The sequence below is a fragment of the Archocentrus centrarchus genome, unplaced genomic scaffold, assembly GCF_007364275.1.
Source record: "Archocentrus centrarchus isolate MPI-CPG fArcCen1 unplaced genomic scaffold, fArcCen1 scaffold_83_ctg1, whole genome shotgun sequence".
In the NCBI taxonomy this organism is placed as follows: domain Eukaryota; kingdom Metazoa; phylum Chordata; class Actinopteri; order Cichliformes; family Cichlidae; genus Archocentrus; species Archocentrus centrarchus.
In genome coordinates this window covers 287280-308164 of record NW_022060293.1, presented here as the reverse complement: position 1 = coordinate 308164, position 20885 = coordinate 287280, and the positions used below count along the sequence as shown (strand labels likewise).

At 37.6% G+C, this 20885-nt stretch overlaps 1 protein-coding gene across 1 annotated transcript in view; it reads left to right on the top strand.

The window, feature by feature from the left end:
* pcdh11 (protocadherin 11) overlaps positions 1-12961 on the top strand; it is a 142344-nt gene extending 129383 nt beyond the window's left edge. The window contains exon 7 of the mRNA XM_030725911.1: positions 8574-12961. Coding sequence (XP_030581771.1) covers positions 8574-9037 — 464 coding nt within the window. The 3' untranslated portion in view covers positions 9038-12961. The remainder of the gene's footprint in view (positions 1-8573) is intronic.
* The last annotated feature ends 7924 nt before the right edge of the window (positions 12962-20885 follow it).

Below are 20885 nucleotides of genomic sequence, written 5' to 3'. Positions count from 1 at the left end.
CTGTCTAGTTTATTTTTCCCATCATGTGAAACAGGGGCCTCGTCGTTATTAGCTATTTTCAGAAAATATCCAGTTGTTACATAATAGGTTTAATTCTGAGGACCTGCTTATACTTCAAATCAGCTCCTGATTTGATTTTAAAACAAAAGCCAAGAGTGTTACGAGTGGCATTTTCATTTTTAGATCAAAGCCATTTCCTAAAAATCATGATTGTTTAGATAGTATTCCTGCTGGAACAATCCAATCTTTTTGCAAATATCAGGCTGCTTTGTTATGTCCCACTTAATCAGTCTATTTTTCTTTCTGTCTTAATCCTTCGGAAATGTTTTTTTTTTTTTTTTTACTTCCTTTTCATTTTACACTCTTTATTTTCATTTCCCAGTCTTCACATTATCTACACAATATGGAAATGTTCAGACATCCATCTATAAGCAATGAATTTTAAGGCAGAAGCATTTCTTTAGTCTTATAAATATACATCTATGTATTGCTTTTTTTTTGTTAGTAACAGCACACCTGTACAGTATATCTGCGCTTTCATCCAGTGCCTGCACATGGCACAGGTTTACAAAAAGGAGAGAATGAATTGCTACCCTTGCTTGAGATTTTAAAATGAAATCAGTGTATGCATGTGTGGGTTTCTGAGCATGTCTTGTGTTTCTACCCCCCATAGAAACTCTGTGCCTCCTCCTCTGTGTGTCATTGTGTTGATGAGCGCTGATTGCAGATTGTTATGGTGTTTGCACCTCTCATCTATCTGGCCCATGCTGAGTATTTGGCCAGGCCTGATTGTGTTGATGGTGACACCGGCATCTTGTCCTCGGGTGGGAAGGCCCAATAGTAGTCCAGACATAATGAAGGAGATGTAATCAACCAATGTCACACACAAAAAGTCAAGTGAAAGAAAACTGTTTCTGTGTTCTACCTTCCCGACTGTGCTCTCTGTTGATGGAAATCACACAGTCGTGGTTGTTGATGTCAGGGCTTGCTTTTTTTGGCAAACATTTTAAGCTAGGCGAAAAAGAAAAATTTTCTTGTTCTCGTCAACAAAGGTGACTTGGAGATAAAGGAATTTACATTAAATTAAGTCAGTACATTCTCTCTGTGTTGTACGTTCTCAGTGGAGAAATGGGTGTTTCTACCTACAACATACTTTTAATCAATGACAACAAAAAAGAAAGAAGCAAGTGTTTGGCACTTCGTTGTTCAAGAGATCCTTTCTCTCTTTGTGCACTTTGTCCTCTCTCTGTGCTTTGTTATTTGTTTTGGTGTTCTAATCTCTGCCAAGTCAATAATATTCTTTGTTGTCTGAAATTGTGTGTCGGGAACAAAAAGGCCTCCTCCTTTTGTTGAAAGTACCTGTCTGTGACTTTTCACTCTCTCTCAGACTCCCAGATAAAGTAATCATTAGATGTTGTTTTCTGCCTGCAATTACTTTCAGTTACAATGGGTCAAACACTAGGAAAGCAAAAGGGGTCGAGAGAAGACAAGGCTAGATGGATTACAGGCGAGGAACTGTATAGGTCCCACAAGTGCTGATAAATACGTATGTGGCTCAGAGACTCACCGTTGTCAGGAGTGTCTCAGTAAATGCATCAAAAGTAATTAGTCTAGAGTATATATGGACAACCTTGCTCTGTTCTTATCTGCATCGCATTGTCTCCTTTACAAAAAAGGCCATTCATTACATCTAGCACTATTTGTTTTAAGAAGTAAAAAAGGGACAACAATGGCTCTGCCATTTCTTATATCTGGCTTTGTATCTTTTGCAACAGAGAATTGCTTTTAAAATTGTGTTTCAGAGGAAAAATCCACATTGAGCTTGTCAAATGTTAATACAAGTCAAAGTTCTCAGGGGTTCTGATGACCAGACAAAGGCGTGTGCTATTCCTTGTGTTTCATGTCACATTAAACAATAAAATCATGTTTAAATATAATTCTGAAGAGGCCTCTACAAACTGTTTACCTCAGCATAGCTTCTTTTTTTTTTTCCTCACTCTACATGACACAAGTGACCTCAGTGGCCTTCTTTCCAAAACACATGCCATTTTTTTTTTTGCTGCTACAAAGGAATACTTGAATTACTTCTTCCTCCATCCCTTTGGCTGCAGGGATAGTCTGTTTATTAAGCGATGACGTATCAGCCCTGTTTCCGGATCCAAGCATCTACTGCCTTGACGGAGGCAATGTGTTGTATGCTTTGTGTTTTTTTTTTTATTATTCTTTTATTAAATAGCACCCCCCCCCTTCCCCTCCAAATAATTAGTGGCCGTTCTTTTCCTCTCCATTTGTTAGAAACATTCATGTGTAGCAAGTATTTAGACTAAGCTTTTAAGAGCTCAAGGTGTACACTACAACAAGAAATCCAAACCATCCTGCAGCGTATCAATAACTAACCTCATACTGTGTTTGGGCTCATGTCAGATGTTCTCTTGGCTGAAGTTTGGTCCGTTATCTGTGTCTTTTTCCTGCCATATGATGACATTTGTTTCTGCCCATCATCTCCAATCTCATTGTACATCCTGTATAATGACAATAAAGGCATTCTATTCTATTCTATTCTATTCTATTCTTAGATCGAAACAAGCAAACTAACAAAGTTAAAACTCCAGCTTCAAAAAACATTGTGAATGCTCTTTGTCATAGATGCCTATACATTAAACTTTATTGCAAAACCCAGAAGAACAGTCACACTGATCATTTTATTGGAGCCGAAATAATTTTAACCATTTTGGTGCGTCAGTGTTTGATTTTGGGAACCAGAGTAGTGTTTGGACCAGGAAATGGCTAATAACATCAGACTTAAGAAACGGATAGCACTTACATCCATCACTTCACTGGGGATTTTACTGTATCTGTTCCTCATAGAAGTAAAGAAAATCAAATCGTATTTGAGACTTACAAAGTTCATTTTCAGACTGATTCAGATAGATCTTGGCTTGTTCCAGTGAAGTCACAGATATTGTCATGTAATTCCATCTTGTCCGAAACCAATCTGAGTTTACAGCTTCTTGAATACAACAGGAATTCAAACATCAGTACACATATACTGTGCACACATAAGGTGTGCATCAAAAAAAGTCCAGAAAAAGGAAGGAGGGTGGTGAAATGCTATCTTGTTTTTGTAATGCTTTGAAAATTAGATAGTTGTCTTTCCTTAAAATGAAGATTGCCAGAGCTGTGATGAAAGTAATGGCATCCCAACACCAAGGGGTTTTAATAGCGCTATTATTATTAATGACCATCCATTTGCTTATCCAGATTGTACATTTGGAGTGGGCATAAGGCCGGGTGAAGTGATAAAGTCTTGGTAATTACAAACCCAATTATTTCTACTGAGATTCTATTTGTTTGAAATAATCTTTCATATTCTTGTATTTCTGTGTTTCGGTGTCCCTCCAGACACACGACACGTGCTTGTGATGTCCTGTATAGTCTGTTTCTACTTTTTCTCTCTTTCTCAGTTTCTTTCTCATTTCCTATCAAACAAGCACACATTATATATAATAACATTTCTGCACTCCTGATAGCTGTATTACATGAATTCCAGGATGGTTTGATAACTTTTGATAAAAGTCACAGGCTTCATTTTAAAAGACTCTTGCATATTTTGGACCTGTTACACCTGTTGAATTCAAATTGCCTGACAGTGCTAAAATTCTGGACATAAATACAGATGAAAAATAAAATGTCAGTGAAGTTTTTGGTGATAAGATAGATTAGAATCAGTGACCCGATGGCTAGCTACAGAGGATTTTTTTTTTTTTTTTTTACTATAAGCACAACAGCGGCAATATCTTTTACAAGTTGGAATTGTTTTCAGTTCAATCATATGGCAGAGCTACAGAAAATGTACAAAAGTGCAGCCAAGAGACTGTCCTGGATGACAGAATCCACAACACAAGGTTATGATTAATATGTAGTTATAGACTTTGAATTATTTGCTGCTGAAAATATTACCTTAAGCTTTATCTCAAAAATCTGAAAATGCTGGCCAGGTAGTGATTTGTGCTTTTTGAAGCATTAACATATTAGTGTGTGGGACAGCACAAGCCCAGGAGCTGTAGTATACATCATGGGAATTTAAAAGCTTAGCTTAAAGGTGTGGCATGAATGAATAAAAGATATAGATGGGTAGGATAACCATTTAATAGTTTTTTGGGGTTTTTTTGAGAATTTATGTATATTTGATAAAAAGCACAACAACACAGCACTACAACTTGTTGAAAATAAGAGCCTCAGCCAATGCAGTAGAGGCCTGGACAGTGAAATAGTTCTATGATTGTCAATAAGTCATCATTTAATAATTTCAGGTGGAGAAAAATGTATTTATATTTTAGAATGTATGTGAACATGTTTGGACAGTGAAGTTATGTACTAAAAAAATAACCTCTCAAAATAACCTTTCATTGTGAAAGCCTGTGTTTCAAAACTGAATGATAAAAACCAAGAAAAAATAAATATTTTCACTAAATTGCACATACAGTATTGCAAAAATATACAATATGGCCATGACCATGGGAAGCTTTTCATTTGAGAGTACACAAGTATGATGCATAGATGCATGCAAGTTTCTTGCAAAAGAATTACAAAGACTGAACCAATTAAGTCTGTAGGATGAGTCAGGGGCCTAGTCCACCTTCCTGATGGCTGTTTGAAGAATTTAATGTCCTAGATGCATGCAATTATCCTTTTAATTAGCAATAATGAGTTTGTACATGCTGAAATAATGAGTTGAATCGTGATATGTGTGCAGACCTTAATGTGAAGCTCATCAAGATGTAACAAGCTCTGTTGGTAAATATCATCAACTGTCATGTTAAATATCTCATGCTATTGTACTGAAAAGCCCCAATAAGCTGGCTAATATGGATCCTAGCTATCTATGTGTGCATGTGTGCGTGTGTGTTTCTGCCTGTTTGAATGTGCATTTGTTGGTGGATTTTATGGTCAGGAAAAAAAAAGGGAATCTGAATGCGATCCTAAACACTAAATCCAAACCAACTTAAATGCCCTCCTGTGTGTCCAGCTGTAGTGCATGAGTGTAAGTTCAAGAGGACTGTCTGAATTCTTCTAGGCTCTTGGTGTACAGAGTGGGCGAAAGGCTATTGCAAAATGATCAATTTACTTGTGTTTGCCAAACAACATCATTAAGCAAAAAAATGAAAGTAATGATTGATGAATAAGCACAGTCTGATTGGTCAGCTGGTCCAGTGAAAATAAACTCATGCTGGATATGTGCCAGCAGAAAGGATTTGCCCACAGACGCTAAAGAGTTAGAGTTAGCAGAAGCTGTTCTAGCCATTAAATGAAAATGGCAAAATGTGAGTTAGCTGCTCATTTTTTTGTGTGAGCATATGCCAAACTAGCCGCTAGCCAAGCATTATGCGTTATGAAGTGATATAGAAAAGTCATGTGGGAATAGCCTGGATGGCTAAGAGAGCATGAATTTGTTTCCAGGGATAGGATTAAAACTATACTTAAAGGAAGATTATCATCAGTGTGTCACCTGCATGCCAGATGACTGGAATCTTATACAATGCATTTTAACAGAGGCTGTGCAAAATAAGATGACCATCTGTATATTATAATGCAGTTAGACTCTTTGTCAAGTCTGGCTCCAGAAGGGTTTTATTCAGCTTTTACTTACCTCACGTCTGTGGTGGTAAACTGGACCGAGTAGACTGAAAAACATGTTTATGTGATATCAGTACTGATTTTCTTTTTCAGCTAAAAGTAACACAAATTACATTACTTAAAAGTCTGAGCAAACATAATGTATCTCACAAAGTTGTGTAAAGTTATTGGACCCAGTTGTAAAATACTGCACATGTTCAAGGCATTGTCTTCAACCCCATTATATTTTTAATTAAAAGATTGCAAGTTCTCCCATTAGTGAGAGCCTTTTGTATTATATGAATCCCACCTTGTGTAAAGTCAAAAGTGATGTGATTTGTTGTATACGTTCACTCAGTCTCATGAAAAAAAAATAACATTTTGTGAATGCTTTGCACACCATCTAGCATCCTCACACCTTTCTCTTACACATGTTCAATATTTATACAAGCTGTAAATGTTTGACCGCACCAAATGGAAGGTCGGCTGAAGGTGAATGCAGCAGTTTTCGATCTGTGGCTAGGCACAGGATGTGTTGATGTTGCAAAACAAGATTGCTGAAAGGTACCGCCGGTATGCATATGCCTGAAAGTGTGACACATTGTCTAAAAATACAGAGAAGACCATGGATAATAGATCACCAGAGCCATCAATCAGGCCATAAAATGAATAGTATTTCTGGAGCAAGCAGAAGACCACTATTTACACTAATTGCTTTTATTAAACGTTAAATTAACTAAATACATAGTTATCAGAGTTCTTTTTCAACTTCACGCTAGTCAGTAAAAATGATTCATCTCAAATGAGAACACTAGGTCTAATCTCACTTGTGCTGTCTATTACACCTCATTGTTTGCTATTATCCCCTCTTGTCTGCCATTCAAATTTCCTTGAAGGGAATGTAGAAAAGTATGTTCACAGCATCAGGGGATCTGTGGCATCAGTGATGTGTGATTTCTCCTGAAAGCTCCGTGGGGTACAATTGTTTCCCCTGAATACAAAAGACAGCGGCATCACAAGCAGGCTGCGGCATACCTCTAGCTGACGAAAGCAGCAAGAGCTGTCAGCGAGATCACTCATACCATGTGCCCACCCTCCCAAACCAAACTACCCCACTGGAATTGAAAATAGTACAAACCCATGTCATTGACAAAGGCGGGTCGGTAAATATTTAATATAAAATTTGTAGGCATTGAAGGCTGTTGACATAGAAATGCTGCGAGTTCGGTCTATGTAAAGTCGCAGAGTAAGAACTTACCTTTCATTATTTGTTTTATTGTGTTAAAGAGAGCTTCAGCTTTAAATAGAATCTGAGGAGGAAGGAAAAATATCCAGGACAAGACAACATTTTCTGTGTCTGGCAGGGTAATAGGGCATTTATGCTAATTACATTACCTAATCAAAAAACATCAGCAACCTAAAAAGGCATCACCAAGAGCAGAAAACACTTGGAGAAAGATTGAATCAACGCACGGCCGAGACTTGGCTTGGCCCCATTGTCCTAGCTCAGAGAATGAGAAAGCAGCATCCATTTTTCCCTTAATGAAGTTAGTGACCCTCTGAAAGGTGACACATTTACCGCCCAGGGGATTTATACACTCCTGCTCCACGGCTCTAGTTCAATATGGAGAGGACAGATTTGACTCTACATGGGTACTCCAAATATATCCTTACAATTTATACCAGGTGATTCATTTTCAGACACTACTCTCATAATTAAAGTTGGCGTTGTGGTATTCAGTGTATGGTAACAAAGATATACAAAAAAACCCCAAAAAAATAAACACGTTTACTGGGCCGTTGCACAGCAATCTAAATAATTCTGGGAGGACACACTGGTGTTGCTACCAGAGTGTAATCATGATTTTCATTTTCATCCAAAGAATTATATAAAACAATAAACAAAATGATGGGGGAGACGTGCAGATGTCTGTGGAAGAGAATCACACAGATTATGTAGAATTGTGTGTGGAGGAAATAGTCTTTCCAGGGTACTAGGGTCTAAGACTCCTTAATTATTTATAGCATTCTTACTTATGCAAATACACTAAATAATTTCTACATGACAGCTTGAAGCTGAGGCCTAGAGGAGTGATGTGATGTTTGAACGAGGACCCCTCTTGCCTTTGCATGGCCTAGGAAACATAACACTGCAGGCTTCTGGTTGCCTTGGTGCATACTGTTTTACATTCTAATTATCTGGCATGACAGGCTTTATTGCTGAGGCTCAATGCTGAGGTCTCATCCCAGACTCATTCCACATGTGATGTCAGTTCTGGGATAATAAGATGAGATAGTTTGAGTGCTTAGCCTTGCCCATTTGCCTCTTCATTCAGTTTTCAGCCTTTTCCCTAATTTTTCCATGCATGCAACCTAACTCCTGGCACAATGAGAATACATTTTACCTGAATATGCTAAAGATGCTCACAAGATCCTGGAATAATTTGTATCTTTTCCAGAGCTTATTTGACCAGATTTATTTTGGAGTCTAAAAGATCAAAGGAGTTTAAGGAGTAGCACATTGACAGTGATTAAAATAAACAGTATTTTGTTAAGATGTTCATTTAAAATTTAATACAGTAAAGCCAATCCAAGACACAAACAGCAAGACAATTTTTTCTAACTAATTAAGCTACAGGGAATTCAGTGCATATTGTAGGTAAACAGACAGAGTCACGGGAATAGCAATGGAAATTAAATGCTCTGCTGGTGTTTTTCTCATTACAAGATGAAATGAAACATTTATCACTGACTTTCATTTCACTAAAAGGCTGACATTTTGTGGGTCAACCACTGATAAGTGGACAAATTTCTTTTATTTGCATTATGATTCATGAGTTCATTCAGTGCTTTTACATCAGCACAGTAAAACTGTTGATTTCCAGTTCTCTGTATGTTCTGACCTGTTGTTTAACTTTGTTGTTTCTTTTTTTTCTTTCTTTGTCTGCTTTTTACAGCCATTGAGGTGAACCTGCAGAAAGCCTTGGCTGAGGCCTCTGAGACCTGTACCCAGGAGTGTCTAATACTGGGCCACTCTGACAGCTGCTGGATGCCCCCAGCCCTGGCCCAGTTCCAGGGTCCTGGCAGCAACAGCCCCATCTCCACCCCTACCACCGCCGCCATCACTGCCACCCTCCCCTCTTTCGGTTTCCAGCAAAGCTGTGCCCGGGGAATAAAAGTTAACATGGGCAGCATGGGGGTCATGGATGGCCGCCATACGTTGGGCAGGTCTGTGCCCAAAAAAGATGAACTGGACAAAGGGATCAATCGGCCACAGTTCTACAACACCCTGGATAGACACTGCAGTAGTAAGAAGGAGGATCCCGTCAAGGTCATTCCCCTGGCAAGCTTCACCACTCCCGGGCAGCAGACACCCACTGGTGGGGGCAGCGGCTCTTTCTTACATGAAAACCAGTTGTAATAGTAAAAGACAGATCTTCATTGGCCTACACGTGACTCCATCCAAAGATGGCCTACAAGTCTTAGATTAGTATGTATGCGTATTTGTGGCGGTATGCATAATTTGAATAACTTGACCAGCTCAGTGATCAGCTCAAGCTCAGTTTTACTAAATAAGACATCTGAGAATGGATTAGACAATAATGATGATGTTCAAAAAATTCATATAAAACCAGTCTGACAGCAAGGAAGGAGCAAGCAAGGAAATGTAAGTCTTAACATAGAAGACACATGTACAATAAATAAATGGTAGTTATATGCCAAAGTAGATCCATCACAGAAAAAAAAAAAAAAAAAGATAATTTTGCTTTCTGTTTGTTGACGTTTGCTTAGCGATTTAAAAAAAAAGGGCAGTGTACACCTTTATCTCCTTGGGTTTATCTTTGTGACACTGTTCTAAAAGACAATTTCCCGGCACAGAAACAAATGCAACTTTGTGTTATGTGAGCTAAATTGGGCTAAATGCTAATTACAAACTCTTGAGTGGATGGTTTTTCTGTTGAAGTTCTAGTGAAGTATTGCTCTGTAAAGCACATGGCACAAACCTTTTTTGGTGGTGGAATATGTGTCTTTTGTCTCATCTGGACATGTTTCAGAAGTCTATTTTGGTCAGGGGACTGCAGAAGGATAAAAAAAAAAATCTACAAAGCATAACTAGGCCAATAGTAGACAGTGCTGCATCTTCGTGTTTTGCATTCTACATTCTCACCCTGGACCGACACATCAAATAAAATGCACAAACACAAAGCCTTGCACATACAGATATGCAAAACTATAATTTTTTTTTCCATATGGTGATTGCTCTATCTCTGCCAACTTTATTAAGAAAATGTTCACTCTTAGCATTATCTTAGTAGTTTAGCCTTGAAAGGAACAGACAGATGCGCTTTGGAAATGCAGTCTCTGTTTTCTTCCTTTTTATTTCTGTTTCTCTCATTTTACTGCTGAGAAACATTCACATGGTAACAGCTCTGGAGCCAATTATGAAATCCTCAGTCTAATTACTTTGATGTGTGATCTCAGTAGTGACCCTCATTGTGGTTTGGAGATTTGGAATGATTCTATTGCGTCTCCTGAAACATGCTCTGCATGTTCAGAGACAGCGAAAGGGTGGCAAGAACACAGCAAAAGCAGCTTAACACTTCCTCTATTCCCACTGTATTTTTAACACCTGGGTTCTTGCTATTAATTACTACTCTGTTTTCATTTCACTAAGGTATACGGCAAAGTTTCTATTATCAGTTTTTAAAATGTGTTGACACTGGAATAATAGACCAGGGTGCAAAAATTTCTTCAGGGCTTTGAGTCTCGCTGAATTATTGATGGTAATGTTATTTTGGCAGTTATCATAAGGATAGACATTGGTACTATTTGAAAAAGCCCTCCCTGCAGGCTGTCACTCACAAGGTTCCATAAACATACTGCATCACGGCCTGTGTGTGCAAATTGCACTAATGATAATAACTACTTCAGACTAAGTTCCTGCTGTAACAGATTGGGTGCAGTATAATCTATTGCTACAGCAATAAGTGACTTTGCTGATATCCATTTTTCTTTCCTGTAACATCCAAGCCAGGTGTCTACATCATCAGGTATATGATTCATGTGATTCATTTTGTTGTACCACCTTGCAAATTGGGAACAGGCCTAAATCTATAATGCAACACAGTATTCTCAAGGGAAGGTGCAAGGCAAATTGTGTTAGTATGCTATTAGCTGCCACACCTATTCTCTCAGATCAGAACTCTTATCCTTATAAAGGGGATTTATCTGAGACTTTGTAAAACGATCACTTAAAGGAACAGTATGTCAAGGACTAAAAAAAAAAAGAAAAAAAGGGCAATTCAATTTCACCTTAGTCAGTTATGAAAATGAATTGAATTCATAAGTTAAATCCTCCTATAAACATCCATTGATGAAAATTGCCCTATTTGGGAATCCAATTTCAGCCTATTTACTAACACTTTCATTTTCTTTTCTCTGTCATTTTCATATCATTCCATTGGTGCCGCCGACGATGTGTGGGTGTGGGAGTTGCGGGGCAGGGGGGCGGCACACGATGATATGAACAATCCATTTTTAATCAAAAGGAGCACATATCAAAAGGAACATACATCATGATGTCACTGAAAATTTAAATTTTATCTCTCTGCCAAATACAGATCCAGCACTTCATATCTGATATCACAATATGTGATCCAAAGCCTGTCCCAAAATCATTAAAAGTCTTTTCAAGTTCTGTCTACAGTTATATGAAGGGTAAAAAATTCATAGTTTAATTTTTCCAAAATAAGAATTAGGATTTTAAGAAACGTTCACATTTGTTAATTTAATAATTATAGGTAATATCTGCTTGTAGAGTGTTCCTAAATATGGTAAACTGCGCTATCTTCATATCATGAAAGGAGAGTATTTACAGAATATGTACGCGTTAACACACGTTGTCACGCTGTAATAAAAATGTGAGTTTTTTTAAATACACTGCCCAATCACACATGTAAAGTGAGCACAATACTGCCTGTAACCCTGACTGTGTTTTGACTTACTCTGCCTACATAACTCCTATGTACTGTAATATTGCAGCAGATACATTAAAGACTACATGAAAGACTACTTCTAGAGGGAATTCTACAATAACTGCATGAATGTATACCAGTAGGCTGTTGCTTTTGGCAAAAATATGATTTTTTAGTTTTTTATTGTATACCTGCATCCATTCTGTTGTATCACATGTCCTCTCACAGGTAAAAGTGGTGTTTTATTTATTTTCAGAACAAAGAGCATACCATATGAATGTTTTTTTTTTTTTAAAGTGGTTCCTCTGAGTAAGTACTCTCTCTGTCTGTGTCAAAACTTTTCATCTTTCAAAAACATTAAGTAAAAAAGACTAAACGTTGAGTGGTTACAGGTTTTCACTTTGCATGATTCTGCTCTCACTATTAATTTTTAGATTTTTCTAATTTCCTATGCCCTAACAATAGAAATAGACAATATACTATACATAAAATTGAGGATTCTTTTTTATTTTAAGAATATTTCTATTCAAAATGTTTTATGGTTACCATGTCAAGCCGTATCATAATTTGCATGAAGTGTTTGAACTTCCACAAGGCCTTTTGACACTTGATTACATGGTTCATGCATCAGTCATTAGAGTTGATGTCAGTATTGATGTTTACTGTTTTGTCTGTCTTATGGAACAAAACAAATGTTACACCGTGTACATGGTCAAGCCTTGTGATGTGTGCATACCACTTACACCGATGCACACACAAATATCAAATATCTATACTGTCAGGTAAACTGGAAATTAAACTGTACATAGCAGAGTCCCCTAAGAACTAACTAGTAAAAATGGTTACAAACTGGAAAGACACACGTGGTAAATACTAAAGCCTACAGCCTCAATACTATAAATCACTCTGTTCATAAAAATGAAAAAGGGAAAAAAGTAAGACATGATGAGATGACAATCTCTGTTGTAATGTAACATGGATACATATACATATTATCAATGAGAGTGTGTTAATAGGTGATAATTGTATGTGCGTAAATGAGAGTGTGCGTATCAATTTGCATGTATGCGTGGGTGTGTGTGTAAACTGGCACACTCATTGCCAGAGTATTTTATGTACACTAATGTATCTTGTACAAAAACTATATCAAAATATGATATAAGACTTAAGTATATGCTTGTAAATTAGTCATCAGTGAGTCAGGTCAAGTTTGCATTGAGAGAAGGCTTCAGTGCTTGCCAGCAAATCTGTATTTCTTAGTTAAAGCTATACAGTCTGTGTTGTTATGCCTTTGTAAGATATCCCACTTAAATCTATGAAAAAAATGACCTTACATGGTGAAATGATTTTTCCTGTCATTGAATTTTACTTGAGCCATTAAATATTGAGTCCTTGAAGAATTCATGGATCATGTTTGTCTTTCACTGTTAATTGTTGTTTGATAGGGTTTTCCTAAGAGCCCTGGTATATCAGTGAAGCAATGTGAGCGCATACTGTCATCATATTCCAATTATGACAAATACAAGCTAATGATAGAAGACCCATCAAATGGGAAGTGGCATATCACCTTTTTCATTTCTGCAAATTAGCACTCCTGAGGAAATAATTCAACCTATGAGATTACATGAGAAGTATTGAGGTAGATAAGACAGGAAAAAAATACCCCAGGGGCATGTGCTAAAATTTGAACTCATGATTAACCTAAACGTAAGCTATACTGCCAATGCCAAGAATAAAAAAAAAAAAAAAAAATAGTAATAATAATCAAAACCACCACCTAAATTTCATACTAACCAGGCCTTTTTCAGATACTATGTAACTGTTTAATTTGCAAATGCAGATCTCAGTCTGGACTGAGGCGATGTTGGCGCCACTGCTACTGTTGATTTGTATTTTTCATTTGTTTTTAAATTAATTTTTAATTTTTGCTTTCAATTGAGTTTGCTAATTTTCAGTTAGTGTGCTTGTTTGCTAGTTTTAGTTTAATTTTATCTAGGTTCAGAGTTTTTGTTTTTTGCTTTCTAATTATATTGGGTTGTCAGCGGAGAGGTTTAAGAAAGAATAGATATTGCAACACAAACGCACACACACACACACTTTTGTGAGTGCAAATGACTCAAAAGGATCTTGACAAAATTTAAACAAGCTGTCAAAAAATAAAAGATTTAATATGATTTGATTGTTATTTTCTTAGTTTTACACATACGCAGTATTATTTTGGATACTTTTAGCTCCCTTGTATTGTCTGCAGGATGTATTATTACACCTAAGGATGCTTTATTTCATGGTGTTAATGAGCAAAGAAAAAGCAAGTAACAAAGAAATAAAGAGTGGCTGGTCAGGGGTGAATGCTGAAGCAAGGTAATATGACTGAAATCTTTAGAAAAAAATGGGAGATGACCATAGTCTCCTTCAAGCTGACCTGGGATGAATTGAACAGAAGGGTGACAGTAAAGAAGCTGAAGGGTGGAAACCATTTGTGGGAACTTCTGCCACAATGTTAGGAGAATGTTTTTCAATATATTTCATGGCAATGAAGGAAGCCAGAGAGTGACTCCAGCAGCTGATTTTTTTTTTTTAAGTAGAGAAATATAATAAATCCATCAAAACATTGTAATTTCAGTAACAACTGGAAAATACTAGTTTTCTTAAACATTTAACCCATAGTTTACAATATTTGCATAGATGCCACACATCCACTGAGAATATTTTTTCCAATAACTTTTGTTGTTATTTTTCATGATCTCCTGAAAGAAATATCTGTTTTGTTTGGCAGTTTTTTTTTTTTACTGAAAAAAAAAAAGTAGAATGAGTGAACAGTGACCATAAATTGTTGTTTTGGAAAACCAGCACAAGAAGCTGAAAGCTGCTATGAAGCTCAGCAGAGGCCAAGCAATAAGCAATTAAGGTGGAACATTTTTCTTCATTAAAACTGGAAAATAAAAGTTCAATTACACTTTTGTAAACTTTAATGCCAAATCCATCCAAATCACTGAATTCAGTTGTTCCAATCAATTCCACGGCCACAGGTGTATAAAACCAAGCACCTAGGCATGCAGACTGCATCTACAAACACTGTGAAAGAACGGGTCGCTCTCAGGAGCTCAGTGAATTCCAGCATGATACCATGATAGGATGCCACCTGTGCAACAAGTCCAGTCATGAAATTTCCTCATTACTAAATATTGCACAGTCAACTGTATTATAAGAGTGGAAGCAATTGGGAATGACAGCAAAGCAGTCACAAAGTGGTAGGCCACATAAAATAACAGAGCGGGGTCAGCAGATGTTGAGGTGCATAGTATGCTTCCTGGGAGAGGTCTCCAAATTTCTGCAGTCAACTGACAGACCTCCAAACTTCATGAGACCTTCAGATTAGCTCAAAAACAGTGAGAGAGCTTCATGAAATGGGTTTCCATGGCTGGGCAGCAGCATCAAAACCTTACATCACCAAGCACAATGCAAAGTGTCAAATGTAGTGGTGTAAAGACCACCGCCACTGGACTCTAAAACATTTTCTCTGGAGTGACAAATCACACTTCTTCATCTGACAAGGAAAACAGTACTTGTCTTGACTGCACTGTGCTAAGTGTAAAGTTTGGTGGAGGGGGGTCTATGGTGTGGGGTTGTTTTTCAGGAGTTGGGCTCAGCCCCTTAGTTCCAGTGAAAGGAACTCGCAAAGCTTCAGCATACTAAGACATTTTGGACAATTTATTGCTCCCAACTTTGTAGGAACAGTTTGGGGATGGCCCCTTCCTGTTCCAACATGACTGCACACCAGTGCACAAACCAAGGTCCATAAAGACAAGAGCTTGACTGGCCTGCACAGAGTCCTGACCTCAACCTTACAGAACGCCTTTGGGATAAATTAGAGAAGAGAATGCAAACCAGGCCTTCTCGTCCAACATCAGTGCCTGACCTCCCAAAAGCCCTTCTGGAAGAGTGGTCAAAAATTCCCATAAACACGCTCCTAAACCTTGTGGAAAGCTATGAATTACAAATGGGATGTTCCTCACGTTCATATGTGTGTAAAGGTAGATAAGCAAATACTTTAGGCAATATACTGTAGTGTATGTTGTAACTACTGGATTATTCCCATCATTTTTTTCAATCCAATATAATGGCATACAGTCCACTTAAATTTGAGGTAAGTAAGTCAATAAATAAGTGAGTAAATACTGACTTACTCACATAACTGAGTTTCATTCAAAGTTGAAATCAAACCCCAAATCAGTGCTCAGAAATGTAGGGAGCTCATTAAGCTTTTATCCCATAAATATTCTATCAACATCTAATATATGAGCTAATTTTGTCCACTCAACAGTGTTTGCAATTCCACCAGCCATGTATTCCACTTTGTGTCACAAAAAAATAGAATCGGTGTGTTTCTTTTTTAGCAAAGGTGCCTCAAGCTGTACAGAGGAGATGAAGAGGGAAGCAAATCAGACAGCATAGAGTACCAATATTTCCAAATAGATGACCCCATACACACCACTTCTGAAACACTCCAGGTGTGATTTGAAACCATGTGAAGGACACAACAGGACTGTGTCAGAGATGAAATGTCACAGATACACACCATGTGTTTCCCCAGTGTTACCCTTTGGTTCTATAGAGAAGTAAAGTAGAATCAAATTAGGTTTAAGATTAGAGAAGAAAATGTATTATTATTATTATTATTATTATTATTATTGCTTTTAATACATCTGTATTAGGTGTGTGTGTGTGTTTGTCTTCCATTCATCTGGCCATCCCTGTTACAAATTCATCCATCAGCCGGGTACTTATCTCAATCTATCTATCCATGAGAACTTTGATGCCTCAAAGGCAAACTCTAAAACAACCTCAACAATCCCCTTGGGCTATGAATCCTACCTGAGGCCCTTCTGGCTTAATGCTTTATCCACGGTACTTTCATGAATACACAAGACCTCAGAGGGGAAACCTGAGGCAGACAGTACACTATTGATGCTCTCAACAACAGGACATGACAGGATCTCTTGGCACTGACTCCTAACTTGTGTGACACAAAGAGCCATGTCATGGAGCTTGTAAGACTTCAAAGCCTTTCTGGACTGTGTCATCTTGTAGCATCTTCAGCATATGTTCAGTCCCCAATCTCCTTAAGGGAGCTGGCTTTGACCTGCCCCATTAGTTTTCCATGGTAATTGGCTAATAATGAGACAGCGAAAGTCCCAAGGATGTCTGCACTGTCAAAACACATACCCAACTGCACCAATCTGCATTTCCAGTAATTACTGCATATTTGAATAGAAAGAACTTTGTGATCCTTACAGTGAGTCGAATGCTTGCCACACACACACCCCACACTCTTGTTCCCATCTGCTAACAAGACCAACTTATTGTAAGCCTACTTAGTTCTCAAGGTGTCATCTGTTGAAGTGTCACGAGAACATATAGAGATTGTCAAACAGTACACTCATTTCAAATTGTAATTAAACTGGCCATCAGGTACCTAGAGGCTGTTTAGTCAACAGCAGGGTACTAATTACTATAAGATGACCTTTGGAATAATATCTGGTGAATTATTCATAGTTGAGAAAATTGCTTCGGAGAGATGCCAACGACATCCAAGGGACGACTGAGTGTACACATACTCAAAGATTTCAGGCTGGCTATGAAAATAAGGTCACTAGATGGATAAAACAAGAACTTCTTGCTTGTGAAAAAGAGGTGGCTAGAAAAAAGTATAAGGACAAAATCCAACTTTTCAAAAGAGAAATGTTGGCGACAGAATACACTGGCTTATGTAAAGGTAATGTAAAGGATTTCAGAGAGAAAAGATCTCTGTTTTGGGATGCCTTAAGAATGTTAACAACTAAAGCAAAAAGCAGTGTGGTCAAAAACACAAAAACAACTGGTTATATTATTTATTAATTCTGACTTCTAATAGCTTCTGTTAGAACATAAGGTAATTAATTTAAGTGAAAGAAATTCATACTTGTACATAAAAATGAAGTTATTTCTTCATTTTTTATGTTTTTATGTTTTTCATTAAATCATTTTTAATTAAAGAAAAAGACAAAGCACTGATAGCATATTTCAACAGATTAATCTCCCTCATCATTCATCATTCATCCGTGATTTTCAAAACCACTAACAGCATCTCTCTCATGCTTGAAATGTTTCTGCGAGGTATTCTGCACAGCATGTATAGCAGTCCTGGATAGTTACTTATCCATCTCTGCTTAACCTTTAGGGACACTCTGCTGAAATTAGGATCTCACACAAACCCTTCACTGTATTTCTGTGTGACACAAATAGAACCTAAATGATTACACATCTGCATGGCTAAATCCGTAATGTGGAAAAAAGAAAATGAAATGCATCTTTATGGAGCTGGTTTGTTAGTAAAAAACAAAAAATAAATCACCCATCACCTTGGTACTAACTTTATGGGGAAGCCCTCTAAATATCTGGATTCAATAATATCTCAGCTGAGTATTTGCAAGATGCTTTGAAAGAAGGTCAGAAACAAGACTCTTTATCACCATCACAGAGGGCCCAAATGATTAGTCAAAATTTGAGTTAATTGGTAGTAATTAACAAGGACCTTGTTCTCTTGGACATTGGAGAGCTGCCACGATGCCAGATCCCACCCTCTCCACCTGCCATTGGAGAGCAATTACTGATAGGAGTCAGTAGACAGTACAGCAAGATAAAACGTATGCAGCTGCTTGTGTGTCTTTATTTAAAATACTTGGCTCAAAAAACTTGCTCACATTTGAGAACCTAATGTGATGAGATTTTGCATTTGCACATTTTTGCAGGTTAATCCATCTATAACAATTTAGGAATAGACCAGCGTTCTGATGTACTGTAACCTCTCCTTCCTTTGTACATTCATGGCATTAATGAATGAATTTTTAGAATAACCTTTTTTTCTTTTAGTTTGACACAGTGCTTGGTCCACTGCCTATTTCACATACATTCTTGTTCTGCAGATAAACATTTTCTGTGAAACAAGTTTTTCAGTGCATATGACACTCCAAATGCGTAGCATGTTATTGGGTTACAATTTAAGTTTAGTCAATCAGCATGCTAATATTTGCTAGTTAGTAATAAACACAAACTGCAGCTGCTGATGATAGGAGTGTGATTTATTGTGTAAGTATTTATCCATATGCCTAATGAGCTATTTAATATTCTGACCCCCTGGTAGGAGGGAAGGGAATGAACGGAGGATTATTAGAATCAAAAGTCAACACAAATCCAGGGATAAAAAATGTGCTAAACTCTGTCTGTGTAAATTTAATGAAAAGGGTTGTGAAAGAGTTTGAGATTTTTTGTTTGGAGTAAAGTGTTTCAGACCACACAGCCCCATACAGCCACAACTTGACTAAGCTGGCTTCTCAACTTAGCTAAAAAGCAAAAAAAAAGTTTGTTTGTTCCCTCTAATTCATTAATAACAGCTATCACTAGCTCTACTTTTCTCAGGGTTATGCCACCTAGTAGAAAAAAGATGTATCAGGTGTTGGCCTGCCTGATAGGTAATGAAAAGAAATGAAGTTCACACTGTGCCCCTTTCGCAGTAAGGAAGTACTTTAGTGAAACTGCTTTTACTGCGAGTTCTTTGTGCGCATATAAAGACAGTATCACAGGGCAGCCTGACAAGCCTGTTCGTGTTCCGCACACATGCAGCTTTCCTGCAGTTAAGGCAGCAAGTCCCTGAAGCTCTTCCTCCATGGAGTTTATTGTCAGAGTCTATCCGATGGTAGAATGCCGCTCCCTCCTCTTTGAAATCCGGAAGATCAAACAAAACAACAGTGTTAACGCAGGGTGTGTTTGAGGTTTGAATATATAATCAATTTCCAGGGTTAGATGTTTTATTTGTTGTTATATTGTTACTGTATTACTAAACCGATAGTGAATGAGTTAATAGACAGTGTTGTCTTTTTACTTTGTTTTGTGTGCTATCTATCTATCTATCTATCTATGAAATTTCAGTGACATAAAAAATACTACAGTGGGCTTATAAAAGCAGATGCAGTAACATTAAATATGTGTGGTATGCAGTAATTAGGGCCAAATATGCAAAAGCAATGATACAGTTTGTCCTTCCAAAACAGTATTATACTTGGCAATCAACCTTTACTTTCAAAAACATCTTTTGCACAATGGCAAGTGAAAGCACGGTGGGATGAAAAGAAAGAAGCAACAAGGAAAATCAATATAGCAATTATGCGTGCAGATAATGGACATCAAGGTGTTATTTCGAGAAACCAAAAAGGAGAGGTGACATAAAGCCGATTCGAATAGTGCAAACAATTCATTTTCTCAGATCTGGTGCTTCTGGCATATATTTAGTGTCACCTGGCTGCAAAAAAAACAAATTGTGTTTTTTGTTGTTTTGCCATGGCTGAAATAGCACTGTTTGGCACCATCTAATCACCAGGTTAGTCTTTATGTTTGTACACAATCACCAGCATCTGATAAAACTCAGTTTCCCATTATGCTTTTACCGGTTACGAAAAGCCTAAAAACACAAGCAACAAACACAGTAATTAGCTAATTGAGATTTTTTGCAAAATACACACACACACACACACAAAGAGAGAATGGTGTAGGGCAAGTGCAAAAGGAAGGACAGGGAAAGCAGATAAACGCACACACTGATACACCTCCACCACTCCATGCTTTTACCTGCTCAAAAGAGGTCACCTCCAACTCTGTCAAGCTTTGTAGGTGGGTCAGAGATCTGGATTTGATAACTGGAGGGAGTTTAGAGAGCAGACATTTGACAGGCATGACAATGCTCTGACAGCCCTCATTGCGCAATGATTAATGACTGACATCCTTGTCGCCTGTCTCATACAGAATGCAAATGCAGCACTGTGAGAAAATTACCCTAATATGTCCTGTAATTGGATGCAGGATGTATCACATAAAGCAAGAACAGGATGGGGCCTTTTGTTCCTGAAACAAAGCTTTATTATTGAGAACACTACAAAGTAGGTGAGAGAGAGAGATCCTGCAGGATGATTGAAAATGACCGCCAGCAAATCCTTCTCATTTGTAGCAATTCATTGCTATAGCAGTTGGTCCAGGGATGAGCAGAGGCAATGTTTCGGATCTAGACTTGAGAAGTTACTCCTGGCTCTCTTGTTTCAGGCAATAAACATTTTCCTTTGGTTGTTTGGACAGATTTTTGCTTACAGTCATTTATACATTGTAACATATAAAATAAATACAGTATTTTCCTATCAAAAATGATCAAAATTTGGCAGCAGGGCAGCACAGCAATTACTTAAAGGAATGCTCCATCTTTGCTTT